General features: G+C 43.2%; 1 protein-coding gene and 1 long non-coding RNA gene across 2 annotated transcripts in view; one reads left to right on the top strand and one right to left on the bottom strand.

The window, feature by feature from the left end:
* COL27A1 (collagen type XXVII alpha 1 chain) overlaps positions 1 to 18279 on the bottom strand; it is a 407011-nt gene that overhangs the window by 290161 nt on the left and 98571 nt on the right. Inside the window, exon 12 of the mRNA XM_069748227.1 lies at positions 16456 to 16500. Coding sequence (XP_069604328.1) covers positions 16456 to 16500 — 45 coding nt within the window. The remainder of the gene's footprint in view (positions 1 to 16455; positions 16501 to 18279) is intronic.
* LOC138667294 (uncharacterized) lies at positions 9509 to 12674 on the top strand. Its single transcript, XR_011318692.1, has 3 exons — positions 9509 to 9669; positions 12260 to 12376; positions 12466 to 12674. It is a non-coding gene; the product is annotated as an uncharacterized lncRNA (long non-coding RNA).

Genomic DNA, 18279 nt, shown 5'->3' with positions numbered 1-18279 from the left:
CTCAATGTGGACAAATCTGGACTCCTCATCTTTCCTCCATCCCATAGATCTTCCTTACCTGACCTATCTATCGCAATCAATGACATCATGCTTTCCCCCGTTCCAGAAGTCCGCTGCCTCGGAGTAACCTTCCACTCTGCCCTGTCCTTCAAACTACACATCCAAGCTCTCTTCACCTCCTGTCGCCTCCAGCTCAAAAATATCTCCAGAATCCGTCCTTTCCTCAACCGTCAATCTACTAAAATGCTTGTGCACGCCCTCATCATAACCCGCCTTGACTACTGCAACATCCTTTTCTGCGGCCTCCCCCTGCTAACACCCTTGCACCTCTCCAGTCCATTCTTAACTCTGCTGCCCGACTAATTCACCTCACTCCTCGCTACTCCTCTGCTTCCATCCTCTGCAAATCTCTTCATGGCTCCCATTCCCTCAGCGTATCCAGTTCAAATTACTAATACTGACCTACAAAGCCATCCACAACCTGTCTCCTCCATATATCTCTGAACTAATCTCCCGATATCTTCCCTCACGTGATCTCCGGTCCTCCCAAGACCTCCTTCTCTCCTCCACACTTATTCGCTCCTCATCCAACTGCCTCCAAGACTTCTCCCGAATATCCCCCATCGTCTGGAATTCTTTGCCCCAACACATCCGACTATCAACCACATTCAGATCCTTCAGACGGAACCTGAAAACCCATCTCTTCAGGAAAGCCTACAGCCTGCACTGACCCTGCTGCCTCCTCACCAACACCGGAGCTACCGCCTCACCAACACCGGAGCTCCTGCAACCCACAACCTACTGTCTCCTTCCCCATAATCCTGTAGAATGTAAGCCCGCAAGGGCAGGGTCCTCGCCCCTCTGTATCAGTCTGTCATTGTTTGTTTACTGTAAGTGATATCTGTAACTTGTATGTAACCCCTTCTCATGTAAAGCACCATGGAATCAATGGTGCTATATAAATATTAATAATAATAATAATAAATGGTTAACAGAGTGTGGGGGCTTCATCCTGAGATCATGACTGTGTGGTCCTGATGTTTGTTATGGCAATTCACAGCCAAATAGAGTCTGTCGGCTACAGCGGCCTGTTCAGAAGTCAGCGACATTTAAGTGGTAAAAATACATTTTTTCGTTTCTGCCATGTCACTTTACATTCATTCCTTAACTTCACCTGAAGGGTTAATAAAATAACTGACAGTAATGTTCAATATGTCGAGGGATGTGGTTTTTTAAATTCTAAGGTTAGGTTAGGTTTTTTAATACGTAGGACTCCTAAAGTCACTTCAAACCTGAATAGGTCCTTCAAAAAATAAGTTTTGCAAATTTCCTTGAAAAAATGAAAAACTACTGCTACATTTTTAAGCCTCCTAAAAGGCTAACAAAACAAAATAACATTTTACAAATGGTGCCTATATAAAGCAGACATGAGGGAAACGTTATTTATTAATGTTTTTGTGTGGCATGACTATCTGGATTAAAGGGAAAATCATTCAAAGTTTGAAAATTGCTATTTTGTTTTTACATTTGTCATATTTTTTATACATCAACACAAAACATATAGAATTAAATTTACCATTGACAAAGTACAACATGTCACGAAAAAACAATCCCAAAATCATTGGGATCTGTTGAAGCATTCCAGAGTTATTACCACATAAAGGGACATTGGTCAGATTTCAAAATTGGGCCCCGTTACTTAGGGGTTAAGTACTGTACTCAGCTTATCCTTGAACTGAGAAGCTCATGGTAGAGAATAAGCTAAGGGCTTCTGCACCTTCATTTGAGTCACCTAGGGACCCGAACTCCAACCAATCACAGCTACAGAAAGGTGGGTAAAAGTTTTTGAAGTTTAGTTATCCATTTAATGTGTGACAGCTGAACGGTTTTAAAAAAGAACAATCATTTTTGAGAACCATTGCAATGAATAAGAGTGAGATCCAGCTCATCCACATTGAAGTAGCCAGGGACTCCCTGATTTTGATGAAAAAAAAAAACAGTCCTGCTTGGTGCTAGCAATAGGGAAAAGTAGGGATAGCCAGCTATTTTTTGGATGCAAAAATTACAAAAATATTTTATGGGTAGAACTGAATAAAAACAGAACATTTGCAGTGCTATAGAAACAAAACAAAAAAAATCTACATATGTGAAAACTTATTCGACATGTTTTGGACTGAATCTCAGTCCTTACTCATTTATCCACAAAACTGTCTGGAAAGCCCTTCCGTAATGCCCTTGCCTGGGCAGGGCAGAAACACCAATGATACCTAACTTTATTTTATGCAAGTCATAGAAATATGGACATGAATCTGGACGCTGCATTGGTAGGATGGATAAGTTATTACCAAAAGGTGGTCCACCTCATTTATCAATGCTGGCTTGCAGTGGGATTGAAGTGATGTATACGTCGTCTCACACCCACTCACTCATAACTTGAGGCTTGTGGGCTCCAATGCAAAATCTACAACCTCCCCTAACTATCTGGCGTTTTCTCATATGGGCCCAAAAGGACCATTGGGGCTCCTTAAGATCCCAGGTCCAGGGGCACCTGTAACCCCTGTTCACACTAGAGTCATACCCGCCATTCACACCAATTAATTGCTTCCAATATTTTATGTTCGGATGCATTGTACACCAATGTAGAAAAAAATAATTATAGAATTGAGTAATATCAGAACAGATTTCTGGCCTGCAGTGATATTCTATATTAGACCAGCCTATTGATTAACTCTAGGAGAGCTAAACATTTCCTTCTTTTTTGCAGAGCGAGCAACGTATCTGCCAATTACACGACTCTAAGTATCCACATACTTCAGGGCTTCATTCGGAGTCATCATGTAAGAGCATTTATTTAAGCCCACAAGGCGTCTCAGGACAGCGAAACTAACTCAATCTGTCAAGCCACACTCAGCAGCTTTGATGCGGGCTTGTGAACCAGCTCCCAAGAGGGGAAGATGTCTACACATTTGTGTTCCATGGAAGAGGAGCAGGAAATCCAGAGAGCAGTGTTACTGGAGATCACAGCAATGGGAGTCTGGCAGTGATATCATCATTGTGTGATGACCTCATCTCTTCATTTTAACATCCAACCCTCGCCCCAAGATGCTTCCGTGCAGAACAGCCACCTGTTTTCGTTGCCGATCAGAAGTCCCAATTACGTAGCATTACGCCCCCCTTTGGAATTTTTGCCATTTTGTAATAAAATAAAGACATTTTAAGAATTCTTTGGTGGGCAATGAATCTGCCAGGAGGGTGCATTAACTAATGAGAGGAGAAGAAATTAATGCGGCCGTTATTAACACAAAAACATCCAATGGAAAAAAACAGTATAGAAAAAGTCATTAAAAAAACTCAGCTTGACAGCAATTATGTGTCTTAATGAGCTGTGCATCATTAACCCCTTCTCTGCCAGTTACCTCATCCACCCTAGTATACACTCCTGGCTTACAACAATATGAAGGTCTGGTTAGGGTTTATATATGTTTCTTCTTAACAGTGATGTACGGGCTGACCGTGGGTCTCCTGACCAAAACTCAACAGCCTCAAATATGCCAAAAAAAGGCTCTGGAGTTAGGCTCAGCAGACATGGCCCGTACGGCTTTAACCCTCATTCAGACATGATTTTTTTCACGCACATCTACTGTGTTTTTCAGGGATAGAACATGTATCCAATATGGAGCTGTTCACATGGACCTTTTTTTTTTAGACCCTGTGTCCTCTTTAAAAAAAAAAAAAAAAGGGAAAAATCACGGAGATACATCTGCTATAGATCTGTGAAAAATGACAGACAGCAAGCAGAAGACTTTCATGTGCTTTCCGTTTTTAAACACTGTAACGAGTAGAAAATAACTGATGGGAAAATTGTACACACTGACCAAGCACTGATGAAATCTGATCCAGCCCAGCAATGGAAAATCAGTCTTTTTTTTTTTTCATAAATAAGATACAAAAGGGATGTCCGAATGAGGAACTGGGCAAAGAGTTTAATGAAAAGACTGCTGGGGTCAAACTATCTCATGTTGGCACCCACCTAAGAACTGTACCGAAGTAAACTATGCAATTTTCATCCTTCTTAACCAGTATAAAGACCTTTCCGTAAGATCTTGCCAATCCACATCCTTGAGGTGACCTTCTTCTTATTAAGGCTGTGTTCACATATACAGTACAGACCAAAAGTTTGGACACACCTTCTCATTTAAAGATTTTTCTGTATTTTCATGACTATGAAAATTGTACATTCACACTGAAGGCATCAAAACTATGAACTAACACATGTGGAATTATATACTTAACAAAAAAGTGTGAAACAACTGAAATTATGTCTTATATTCTAGGTTCTTCAAAGTAGCCACCTTTGCTTTGATAACTGCTTTGCACACTCTTGGCATTCTCTTGTTGAGCTTCAAGAGGTAGTCACCGGGAATGGTCTTCTAACAATCTTGAAGGAGTTCCCAGAGATGCTTAGCACTTGTTGGCCATTTTGCCTTCACTCTGCGGTCCAGCTGACCCCGAACCATCCCGATTGGGTTCAGGTCTGGTGACTGTGGAGGCCAGGTCATCTGGCGTAGCACCCCATCACTCTCCTTCTTGGTCAAATAGCCCTTACACAGCCTGGAGGTGTGTTTGGAGTCATTGTCCTGTTGAAAAATAAATGATGGTCCAACTAAATGCAAACCGGATGGAATAGCATGCCGCTGCAAGATGCTGTGGTAGCCATGCTGGTCCAGTACGCCTTCAATTTTGAATAAATCCCCAACAGTGTCACCAGCAAAGCACCCCCACACCATCACACCTCCTCCTCCATGCTTCACGGTGGGAACCAGGCATGTAAAGTCCATCCGTTCACCTTTTCTGCATCTCACAAAGACACGGTAGTTGGAACCAAAGATCTCAAATTTGGACTCATCACACAAAAGCACAGATTTCCACTGGTCTAATTTCCATTCCTTGTGTTCTGTAGCCCAAACAAGTCTCGTCTGCTTGTTGCCTGTCCTTAGAAGTGGTTTCCTAGCAGCTATTTTACCATGAAGGCCTGCTGCACAAAGTCTCCTCTTAACAGTTGTAGAGATGTGTCTGCTGCTAGAACTCTGTGTGGCATTGACCTGGTCTCTAATCTGAGCTGCTGTTAACCTGCGATTTCTGAGGCTGGTGACTCAGATAAACATCCTCAGAAGCAGAGGTGACTCTTGGTCTTCCTTTCCTGGGGCGGTCCTCATGTGAGCCAATTTCTTTGTAGCGCTTGATGGTTTTTGCCACTGCACTTGGGGACACTTTCAAAGTTTTCCCAATTTTTCGGACTGACAGACCTTCATTTCTTAAAGTAATGATGGCCACTCGTTTTGCTTTTTTCTTGCCATAATACAAATTCTAACAGTCTATTCTGTAGGACCATCAGCTGTGTATCCACCAGACTTCTGCACAACACAACTGATGGTCCCAACCCAATTTATAAGGCAAGAAATCCCACTTATTAAACCTGACAGGGCACACCTGTGAAGTGCAAACCATGATGCCTTCAGTGTGAATTTACAATTTTCATAGTCATGAAAATACAGAAAAATCTTTAAATGAGAAGGCGTGTCCAAACTTTTGGTCTGTACTGTACATCTGCAGTATTCACAACTGTTTTTTCGGTGTCCCATTGAAGGGGAAAGCGCAGTCAACTGTGCATTACTATATGGTTTGGAAAGGTATTGTGATGCCCAATGGAGTACAAAGGGACTTCCTTTGGCCTCCGGGGGGTGAATGGGGGACTATGGTTATACTTGGCACATACAATTAATGTGAACATACCCTAAAATGAATATACTAATTAATGAATTCCATGTGTTGGAAATTTCAATTAACAATATCTGGAAATGGCGAATTTCATAAGAATAATAACAAAAAAATTGAATAAAGAGACATGATATGAGATGTCCATGATCAGTGACTGAAGTATTAGTATTAGGTTAAGTACTGGCGCTCTACCCATACTGGATTATGTTATATGTTATATGCTGCTCAGATCCACCAATACCAGAATACAGCAGTTTCACTGTACTATTACTTTCAATTATAGAGCAAAAGGATTCATCGGTAGAGGTCTGAACATCGATTAACAGAAGGAAGAGACCACGACGCTTGCCAAAGTTGCTCCTTCTTTGCGAAACCTCAAACAGCAGAGCTCTAGTCCAAATAGTTTATCCAGTTCATTTACTTCTATATAACAGAGCTGCAGGCACAGCTGAATGCACAAAAATGGTGCTGTGTTTGGTACTCCAATTATTCTGCTGATTGGCGAGACCTCCATGGTCATATATTAATTTTCTACCATGAGTAAAGTTCATAAATATTAAATCAAAAAAAAAAAAAAAAAAAAACATGGCCATATTCGCATAAAAACTGCCATGTAATCTGAGACCAACATGATATAGGGGCAGAGATGCTGATTCCAGCAATGTGTAATTTCAATAAAAAAATGTGCTTAATCAGCAGATTATCACTAGACCACTGGTTGTCCCATGCCATGTATTCCTTCTGCTCTGTATAACCCCGCCCCCACCAGTGATTGGTAGCTTTTTTTGCATATGCAGATAGCTACCAATCAGTGGTGTGGGCGGGGTTATACAGAGCTCAGCATTTAGAGAACTGCTAGATCAGCAGCAGCGAAAACAGGGATTTTATCAAAACTGCAGGAACCAGTATAGTAAGTGATACAACACTGGAATCGGGGTCTCTTCCCCTACATCATGCTACTCTCAGATAACATAGCAAAAACCTCATGATAGATTAGCTTAAAAAAACAAATGCATAATAATCAGTGCAGATTGCTATTTTGTATTGTAAAAAAAAAACATAGAAAAAAAATGTAGTATTCCCACAAGTGAAAACATGTCCTTAAAATAATTACTGTAATTAATGAGGACAGAATTGGTTAAGCACACAATAATAAGATAATGAATTTTTAGAAATTTAGACCAAAAAACTAACAGGAAGATGATGGTGACAAAAAATAAAAATAACATAATTCTAAATGAAGTAATGATCAAAGGCCGCAGAGAGGGCACGTGTCCTATAGTACAGGCCGGATCGCTCATGTGTATGGGATCAGTTCTGTATATGTAGGAGCATCTGATTCTGTTTAATGCTCTCTCTCTAGGTTGGAGGAACGGATAATCTGGCACATGTTACATTGGCTTTGCCAATACAATCAGGATCCAGAAATAGGCCTGCGTTTCCTGCTGGCTCAGAGCTAGGTGATTACCCAGTCAGTCTTCCAGTCTTGTACGTGAAATGCACGCTGAGCGCCAGCTGGCTTCATGCAGGTGAACATTTATTTTGCAAGAATAAAACATTTCTTTACATTATATTGATGAAAGCATGAATGATCAGATTCCCTAATGGGATGCCGTCATGCAGAATCTGTTAACCCATTTCATGCACTTAACAAAATCCTGATCTTCACAATGATCACCCAGACAGGGCACATTTCTGACAAGCACACACTCAGACTGCACTGTAGTATTGGCAGCACACGCCATAGTGCAAAGTCACTGCTTCTAATGCAAACCAACACATCTATTTGCACAATGGTACACAACACCATACTTTTATCTAAGATCAAAGACATAATTAGAAAACACCAGTGATTGTCTTACCGCTGTCTCCAACATCATGTCCTCCCTCTATCTGAAACTGAGCCTGTCAAAAACTGAACTCCTCGTATTTCCTCCCTCTACTAACCTACATATGCCTGACATTGCCATCTCCGTGTGCGGTTCCACCATTACTAGCCAGCAACACTCCCGCTGTCTTGGGGTCATACTTGATTCAGAGCTTTCATTCACCTCCCCACATCCCATTACTGGCTCGCTCTTGTCATCTGCACCTAAAAAACATTTCCAGAATTCGACCATTTCTTACATTCGACTCTGCAAAAACTCTTACTGTTTCTCTTATTCATTTTGATCTGGACTATTGTAACCCTCTACTAATCGGCCTCCTTCTTACCAAACTCTCCCCCCTCCAATCTGTCCTGAATGCTGTAGCCAGGATCATATTTCTCACCAATCGTTACACCGATGGCTCTACCCTGTGCCAGTCATTGCACTGGTTACCCATCCACGCCAGAATTCGGTATAAACTTATTACCCTCATCCACAAAGCACGGTGGCTCAGCACCACCCTACATCTCCTTCCTCGTCTCAGTCTATCACCGTACCCGCGCCCTCCGTTCTGCTAATGACCTGAGGTTAGCATCCTCAATAATCAAAACCTCCCACTCCTGTCTCCAAGACTTTTCACGTGCTGCGCCAATTTTTCGGAATGCACTACTTAGGTGATTAATCCCCAATACCCACAGTTTTAAGCGTGGCCTAAAAACGGATTTTTTCAGACTGGCCTACCACCTCAACATATTAATCTAACTATCCCTGTGTTGCCCATTCAAAATTTTTACCATAACCAGGTTCCTCGTATCATGCTCTCACACGCTTTATGCACCTAATAGCCCTCTGTGTCTGTACGGTTACATATTCTGGCTGATAACCGGTTCATCTATCATTACATGAACACCCGATTTCCTACACCAGGGGTGGGGAACCTCAGGCTCCAGGACCATTTATGGCCCTCGATGACCTTTTATCCGGCCCCCTAGAAGATTCTCGGGGACCACATTCTTGGGCAGGGAGCTGTATTTTGATTGCCACCAGCTCATTTTCTTCTGGCTCTGTAAGCACACACGGAGTGTTCACTACTGAACACTGAAGGGCATGCAATGAAAGATTACGTCTTGACACCAGTGCCAGAGTCATGATGCACTTTGTCGGTGGAGTTTGTACGGCCCCGAAGGATGGTATACATATCCAAATGGCCGTTGGCAGATAAAAAGATTCCCCACCCCTGTCCTACACTATGGCTGGTCCGAATAACAAAAGCAAATGTTACCATCCACCTTTCATGTCACCCCTATCTGCTCATAGAGTGTAAGCTTGGAAGCAGGGCCCTCATTCCTTTTGGTATCTGTTGATCTACCGTATTTTTCTGACCATAAGACGCACTTTTTTCCCTCCAAATTTGGGAGGAAAGTGTGGGTGCGTCTTATGGTACGGATGTAGCATGTGGGGAGGGGGGCAGCAGTGAGTGGGATCGCAGTGTTATCCCACTTCAGGATGTCCCCACTGCCTGGAATCAGTGCTGGGGAAACCATGTGGTCCCGATGATTAAGTGCAGTGAATATTCATTAGCTACTCCCCACCCACCTATCAGCTGAGCAGTGAGCCAGGAGAGGCAAATGAATACTGCACTTAAGCAGAGACTCACATGGCTTCCCCAGCGCTGATTCCTGCAGCAGCTGGGGAGATCTGTGTGTCCGGGGCAGGAGGAGGCAGCAGCAGCAGGGTCCGGGGGAGAGGAGATCGCTGTACCTTCCTGGGCTGGAGCTGAGTGCTGTGCTGTGTGCACAAGGAGGACCTGTGATGATGTCAGAAGTGGCCGGGCTGGAGCATCACATGGCAGCACAGAGCCCTCCCTCTTCTTGACATCATCACAGGTCCTTCAGACTCCAACACTAGAATCTGCTGGCTTCCATTACCTGTGCTGTGGAAAGGCAACAAGAGGGAGGGCTCTGTGTGCAGTCATGGGATGCTATTACCTCACCACAGTGTGGCTGGCTGCCACAATTAAGAGGTTAGTCTTTCCAAAACACAATAAAGCACTCTGCCACTTCTTTAGTGAACTATAACTCCCAGCATGTCATAGGATCTGCAGGACATGCTGGGAGTTATAGTTCTCCCATTGGATTTTAAAGCAGCACCCCAGTGTTATTTTGCAGTGCTGGAGTGGTGCTTTAAATATAAGCCCTGTGCCCCCATTCTTATACTCACCCTCCAGCATCTTCATATAGTACTGTACAGACACCACACTGCACAAATCCTGGTAACGTTACCAAAATGAATCATCAAGACTCCCCATAAGTTTGGAGGGGAATTTTTTTTTATGTTTTTTTTAACTGAAGCAAGCTAGAAAGTTCCTTGGAAAACATAAAAACATAAGGATGGTGTCAAATCAGCACTGATGTAGGGTTTGGCGGCACTAGGATGAAAGTAGGAATAATGGACCGGGCTCAATGACAGCAACTGGAGAACTACGCTTTACAGGTCACATTAATTCTTACTTCTATCTGAAAACAGGAAATAACTTTTGGCTATATTGATATTAGGATGATGGATTCACAATGCTGTTATACATGCAGATGGATGACCACTTCTGGGAGATCTAAATAAAGGAAACATGATTGATCTCTCCCATAGTCTGGTAGAACAAAATCGACTTACGAAGATTACTAGCAAGAAAACGTAGGAGTGGAGATGTTTCTTTAAGGTCGGAAACAGCAGCTTGGAAGGAACTGAAGTCGTCTCCACTGGGCTCTGGATATCATTTATCTCTATGCCTCCACAATGTTGTGTTTGTTTAAGGCCACATTCACACGTTCAGTATTTGGTCAGTATTTTAACTCAGTATTTGTAAACCAAAACCAGGAGTGGGTGATAAATACAGAAGTGGTGACGTGTTTCTATTATACTTTTCCTCTGATTGCTTCACTCCTGGTTTTGGCTTACAAATACTGAAGTAAAATACTGACCAAATACTGCTAGTGTGAACATGGCCTAATAGCAGCCTTGGATAATCTCTACTTGCTAGAAGAGTCTCTAAATAAAGATGTCCACAAAGGCAAAACTTAGCAGCAAGTTTTCAGTTGGAGGACAGGACAAATACTCCAGAGGTAGAGATGCTTTGTAGCTGGCTTCCTTGCTGACCAAGAGATGAGAATCCTAAACATAGTTTCCCACACCCCCCATTAACTGATGGCATTATATAAAAATTAATTTTCCAAACTACCCAAACCTTTTAAAGTAGTGCACTGAATAAAAGAATAGGAATTATCTTAAAGGGATTGGTTTAAAATAAAAAAAATATATATACCTATCCACAGATCCCATGCTTCAACTCTCCTAGTGCTGACAGAGTCTCCCATCGGACTTTATACATCTTGTTCTTGCCATATAGACATGTGGTTGTTACAGCTAATGTCTGGCTGCAGTGAAGAAGTGGTGGTCACCTCCGCAGCCAGTGATTAGCTTCAGTGGTCATATGCCATCATTTCTGCTGGAAGAGGAAGTATGGAGACCGATGGGGACCAGAGCAAGGCTAAGAGAAGAACATCAGGGGGTCGGAAGGCGATTATACATTGCATTTTAACCCCTTCATGACCCCAGCTTTTTTCGGTTTGGCGTTTTCGATTTTCTCTCCCCTCCTTCCCAGAGCCATAACTTTTTTCATTTTTCGGGCAATATGGCCATGTGAGGGCTTATTTTTTGCGGGACAAGTTGTACTTTTTAATGACATCATTGGTTTTAGTATGTCGCGTACTAGAAAACGGGAAAAAAATTCCAAGTGCGGTGAAATTGCAAAAAAAGTGCAATCCCACACTTGTTTATTGTTTGGCTTTTTCAAGGAGACCTCTGGTTGTTATGCCGGCGCATCGCTGACCCCCGATCACGTGACGGGGGTCAGCGATGCGCTCATTTCCGGCCCGATGGCTGGAAGCGCTACATAAATTCTGCTGTCAGCATTTGGTGGAGGGATCACAATTCCACCCGCCACTATTGCAGGCACATGTCAGCTGTACAAAACAGCTAACATGTCCCGGCTTTGATGCGGGCTCACCGCCGGAGCCCGCATCAAAGCGGGGGTTCTGACCTAGGACGTACTATCCCGTCCAAGGTCAGAAATGGGTTAATGCTGAGCATTGTTTTAAACACAAGTGTTCAGGAACTCTCTTAAGGCTGCATTCACACATCTGTGTGTCACAGTCCAAGTACATACTGGTCGGGGGGTCTTCTGATTCCATATATCACTATGAGCTTGTTCAGTTCAGGTCGGGAGACCCACGGCCAGTCTGTGAATAACGGACCGTAACAGACAGATATGTGAATGCAGACTAAGAAACTTTTTTTTTTGTCATGCAGGACGATGAGACTCTTGGGCTCCTACATAAAGCAGTGATCACATGTGCAATGTGAATATTTTAAACAACTAGCACAAAATAAATTGTGCATTTGTCTATACTTCCCCCTCTCATGATGAATTTGTCCAGAATTTGGAGCTTTTATATCTTCTTGAAATCACTGACAGACCTGGCAAAAACCCAGAACATGAAAGTTATGTCCTTCTCGAGTGGTTTCAGAATGCTTTACATTTTCTGGCTGTCTTTCAGCAAAGTTATGGATGTTGTAAATGCCGAGAAGGATCCAGGGAAGGAAAGTACTGGGGGAAAAAGTCAAAGGATGATGTCATTCTCCACATCCACGTCCTGGTAATATCACTGTAACTGGTATGTTAACTGTGTTTTCAATGTTTTAGCCTCCAAAATGGATTCCTATATCTAAAAAGTTAAAGAGACTGTCCTTTTTGCGCTTTCAGCTGGACACTCATCTTCTGTTTGAAAGCAAAGTGTCACTACAGCATATACAGGAAACCTTGTCTGGTCCAGCAGGCTTTATAGGCAGCTGAAATGTTTGCCTACCCTATACGGAGACCCCTTTTTTCCTCATAGACATTTCAGTAGACTTGGCAAATGTGTAATTTGTTGAAATGTTATGACTTAATAAACAACATTGAATTCATGCACACAGTGAGCCAATATATGGATCTGTAATCTGGGCTCCATTGACCGCAAAAATACCATGGGTGAAACAATAGGTGCAGTGGTTGCAATTGCAACAGTTCACTAGGCCTATATGAATAGACTATTAAAAGGGGTTAACAAGGACGATTTTATTCTTTTAATATGGTTCTAAAAAATAAAACAGGCAGGTAGTTGCTAACAGAGGCAACTACCTGCCTGTTCTATCCGATGCCGACTCAGGGCAGTCACTGACCGCTCCTGCTGGCAATTCTGCTGTTTCACGTCAACATAGCAGCTCTTCCAACCTGCTCTCTAACAAGACCTGACTGCTAACGTCATACTGATTGACAGCTGGCTCCATGCAGTTAGGCAAAAGGGATCCGGCTGTCAATCAGCATGACATCGGCAGTCATGCCCTGTCAACAGAGCAGAGTAGAAGACAAGCCGCTGCTCTGTTGACGTGACATCAGTGAAAGCCACCGTCACATCAACTACCGGTACCCGCCTGTTAGTTCTTAGGATTGAAGCAAAAAAAGAATTAGTCCTCGATAACCCCTATAAAGAGATGCAATAATTGGGGGCCCTGTTGGAGACTTTGCATTAGGGCCCAGACCACAGTAAGAGGGCACAAAGAAAGTAAACCCAAAAGTTAAAAAAAAATAAAAAATTGTGGCATGTTCCAAAACATGCCGTATTCTGGAGGTTTACTGGATGAGATTACTGTGCATTATGTGGAAGGCTATTGGAGTCTAATGCCGCCAAACACAGTTCTGGACCCTTCACTAATAGAAAACATGGAAGCCTGCAGAAGCCTCATGCCTCATGCCCTCTGGACTGCTATACTCTGGGACTACTCACAGATTAATGAGCATCATAAATTTTACTTCTAATCAACTAGGCCCACACTGCATGACAAACTTGGTTTCCAAATGGATTTTCTGCAGTTTGTTATTACAACTATTCCCTTTCTGCACATTCTTGATAACCGCAGTTAGATTTTACTGAAGAACGGTTCAGAAATAGTTACCGAGCAGAAGTTGCCAACCATAAACCAGGCAGAATGCACAAACCACAAGATCTTTGCCAGTACGGATAAAATATCAGGGCTAGCTCTGTAAGATGTTAGCAAAAGGAAACCCTAAACAACCAAACGGTTCTACATGACTGACTACTCCTGATTAAAGACATTTCTTAAAGGGAAAATTCCCATCTCAGTAAGCAATGGTATTTTTTAATGACTGCTGGGGGTCTGACCTCTGCGACCCACTCTGATCCTGAGGATGAAAGTGGTGGCAGCCCTGTTTCCCCTTCCCAGGAAAAACTTCAGGGAGTGTCGTCATTGCTGTGTAGGGAAAAAAAAAAAAAAAGAAAGAATGGGTAACAATGCCGAATCAGCACTGCAGTGCTTCCATTCTCAGGGAAACCATGGGGGTCCCAACGGGCGAACATCCAGCAATTATTAAGTGATAAAGTGATTCATAAACCACATGATAATGCATTTATGCTACCATTTGTAGATATATACTTCTGCCTTCATCAGTGTAAATAATACAGCTGATCAAGAGCAATGGCCCATTATCTAATTTTCAATTATAAAGACCTCTTACATCAGGAAATCTGTAGTAGACCCATAAGGAGGTGAAGAAAAAAACAAAATACAAATAGCTAAGGTCTAGTATTTCAAGGAGAAAAACCAAAAAAAAGACAAGAGACCTAAAAAATATGTTTTAATGTAATGATTAAAACCAAACAATGATAATACCATATAGACCAATAGTAGAGAACCTGCAGGATTTAAGGTCTCCGGTATATATATAACGCCAGAAAAAATATAAATACATATAAATATCGGAAAGGGCTAGGGAAGATAGACGTGCCTATCCCTAAAAGATTTCCCTTCCTGACAGTGGAGGTTGGCACCCTGGGATACGATATGGCGCCCCCGCTCAACGTGGACTGACCCTAAAAGCCCTAGCAGGTATCCCTACCAAAAAGCCACCACCAAAAAGTAGTAGTAGACCCATAAGGAGGTGCACTGAAGAGAGGATTTTATGTACAGATTACTCCAGATATCTGTGGTTGAAAGCAGTGCCCCCTGGTTGACCCGTACATATCCACAATTTAGCAGGCAGGCATCTCTCTTCTAAGTCCTGCCAGGACAATACTCTATGTGAACGGCTCTAACCTGCACAAGTGTGATTTTCTGGCTTCTCTGCCAGGACCATAAACTGGCGTCTGTGACCCCTTAGGTAGAATTGATGTAAAAGATGCATGTTGAGCTGCTCTATTTCAGAGCCATATTTCACACAACAGGTAAGTATGACAAATATAAATGAGCCCATAATAAGTAACACTGCAAGTACATGGAGCGGTAGAGGGGCAGGAGGAGAGAGGTAATGTGCCACTATGGAGCCTCCTTACTTCATACATTATCTAGGACAGGTCACACGTTTTACAATGGTGGCTAGGTCATATTCCTTCACAATGGGAAGGGGACATATTTCTACTGATGTCAAGCATAAGGGTAGGGCATTGTGACCATGAAATTAGCGCAATTTGTCTGTGTCTTAGGAGATATACGCCTGTCAGTTGCCATAGTCAGGATGCATGCCTAGATATCGGAAGAATTTAGACATTTAGGAAGTATGCCCCAACGGGGGACACAGAATGCAATGCAAAAGCATCCTTAGTCTTAGAACATCCAGCAATCAGCTTTAAAGGGGTTGTCTCATCTTCTTAAATGGGTAAAATTAAGAAAGCGCTTGTAAAAACAATAGTCTTTGCAATTTTCCCTTTAAGAAAAATCCTCTTCATTCCTAAGAACAGAGAGCTTTCTAGTTCTGAAGTTTACAGCTTGTTGCCTAGGTTACCACCAACCCCTGCAATATGTCAGTGGTGGTCGGTCACCTTGGCAAATAGCGCAATGCTTGCAAAGTGTTTTTTTTTTTTTTCTTTTCTATGCAGCTTGTAAACGCAGCTCTGAAGTTGACCAGACATCTTCAGTGTCCTGGCAATCACTCCTCCGATGCTGCTGAGGCAAATTTCCGTCTTCTTCAGAGGGCATACAATTCGGGCTACAGGCACAAAAATGCCGCTGGTCAAGGCTATCAATCATCAGGAGCTTATAGAAGCTGGAAGAGGTGGTGTGTGCTCCTGATGTAACAGGAGACAAACCTTTTAATATGTGGATAAAGTCAACTATTTTCACCAGAGGTGGCGCTGCAGGATATAGAAACCAATTGGCAGCTAGTGAAAATTATATGCAGGGTCTTACAGAGGTCTTCAATAAAAAAAGAAACATTATAGAACAGGGTAATCATCTCTATTATCCCCAAATCACCTAATGGGGTTTCTAAACTGTCAATCCCCACAATACAACTGCTTGTATGAAATTTTGTTTACTAGACACATGAAATTCATAGCTGTGTAATGTGATTCAATAATAGTTCATGCTGATGCCTAAATTGAGCTATTTAGGGTCATTTCAATGTAATAAATGTGTTGATTGTGAGGTTTCAACAATGAGGAAGGTTACTTCTTGCTCCTTTTTATTGCGGCACGCGGGGAGTTTTGCACTGCCTGCGGATATTGTGGATTTTTTTCCTTGAAGCGTGAACAAACATTATCTTTGTGTGTGAGGTAGGTTAGACATAAAACAACATGAGAAGAGCTGCCACAGACACAGACACACAGGGAAAACATACGACATTACATTTAGCAGTAGGAAGACTTGGTTTCCTGTTTCATTACACTAGGACTGCAAAGTAGACAAGGAAAAACTTTACCGGCCTACCCATCGTGCCCCTCTTCCCAGGAACTCCAGGCAAACCCTGTGTGGGGAAAAAAAATAAGACGGCTTAGGTGACAGGTTCACAAGGAGATCTATGTCCAAAAACTAGTGTGGAAAGGCACCAAACAGAAAATCACACAAGATGCTGCACTCCCACTATAAAATAAAGGGTGCTGAAAAAAGCCCAGACCTTTCCTGTATGGGAAGCCTATAATAGGGCAATCTGCCCAATCTTACAAGCTTTGCCCTCCCATTACAGATTTTTTTCTTAGAATATATCATACTTAAACCTCTTTTCTTACAGTTGTACTGTTCCTCTGGGGTGTGTTCCTCTACACTTTGATATTAACCAATCACTGCGGAGTTTGCGTTGGATAAAGTAACACCCAGTTTTCAATTTGTTTTTATATTTTCAAGAGAAATGACAGAGGAACAGGACAACACAGAGTTCTCACAAATAATGCTCAGGATTTGTTATTTTACGCGGCCTAAAAAGTATTTGCTCAAACAGGTTTATCAGTAATGAAATCTGCAGTGATAAATTCACATCAAACTGTGCAGATTTTCAAAAAGTATTGAATTATCGATATATTCACCTCAAGTGACAAAGGTACACGTGAGACCTAGTCCTGCAGTGAAAATCTCCTGCTGATAAAACACTGATTATATTGAAACTACTACACAGCCCAGTAAGTGATACATCCCTGGAATCAAGCTCTCTTGCCCTATATTATGTCCTATATAAAAAACCTGATAACAGTATCACTCTAACAAATGATATAGTATGTTCTATAAGGCAGAGGTCCCCAACCGCCGGTCCGCGGACCAGGACCGGGCCGTTGAGGTTTTTCAGCCGGTCCGCGGCGCCGCTGACAGCTAGCTTCGCGGCCCTGCGCCTGGTCAGAGCACGCTCTGTGACAGCTCGCAGCTCCCGGCAGAGAACATTATGCAGGACGGGGCGGGGCGTCAGGCGGGTCCTAGTGACGCAGCCCTCCTGCGCAGCATGGTGTGTTCCTGATGGGGTGGGGCGGCAGGCTCTCCTCACTGACACGCACAGTGGCGTACTTAGGGGGGGGGGGGGGGAGTTCAGCCGGGGCATTTGCCCCGGGCGCAGCCGGCAGGGAGGGGCACAGTCGGGCCGCCTCATTCGGCGGTCCGCAGTGTCTCCCCCGGCGGCTGCATTCTGACTCCCCCGGTCAGGGAGTCAGCTGTTCTCTGTGCCGACTGTCAAGCTGACAGCTGGCACAGAGAAGCTGCAGAGCGCCGGCTCCCAACGTGTGCAGAGGTGGAGGGGAGCCCCTGCAGGGTGGCTGCGACGGGCAGGGAGAAATCCCCGCAGCTCCGCTGCCCAGCGATCTGTCTTCCTGCTTCCTCTCACACAGACGCGCCGCTGGATGACGTCATCATTCAGCGGCCGGCTGTGTCAGAGGAAGGCAATGAGATGCTGTGGTAGAGTGCGAGGAGAGGTGAGAGGGGTGTGTGAATGTGTGTGTGAGAATGTGTGTGCGAGAATGTGTGTGTGTGAGAATGTGTGTGTGTGAATGTGTGTGTGTGTGAATGTGTGTGTGTGAGAATGTGTGTGTGTGTGAGAATGTGAATGTGTGTGTGTGAGAGTGTGTGTGAATGTGTGTGTGTGTGAATGTGTGTGTGTGAGAATGTGTGTGTGTGAGAATGTGTGTGAGAATGTGTGTGAGAAGGTGTGTGAGAAGGTGTGTGTGAATGTGTGTGTGAATGTGTGTGTGAATGTGTGTGTGTGTGTGTGAATGTGTGTGTGAGAATGTGTGTGTGTGTGAATGTGTGAATCACATTCTCATTATAA

The sequence above is a fragment of the Ranitomeya imitator genome, chromosome 2, assembly GCF_032444005.1.
Source record: "Ranitomeya imitator isolate aRanImi1 chromosome 2, aRanImi1.pri, whole genome shotgun sequence".
NCBI classification, from domain to species: Eukaryota; Metazoa; Chordata; class Amphibia; order Anura; family Dendrobatidae; genus Ranitomeya; species Ranitomeya imitator.
Note: the sequence above shows the minus strand (reverse complement) of the source record. Positions and strands in the feature narration are given on the sequence as shown.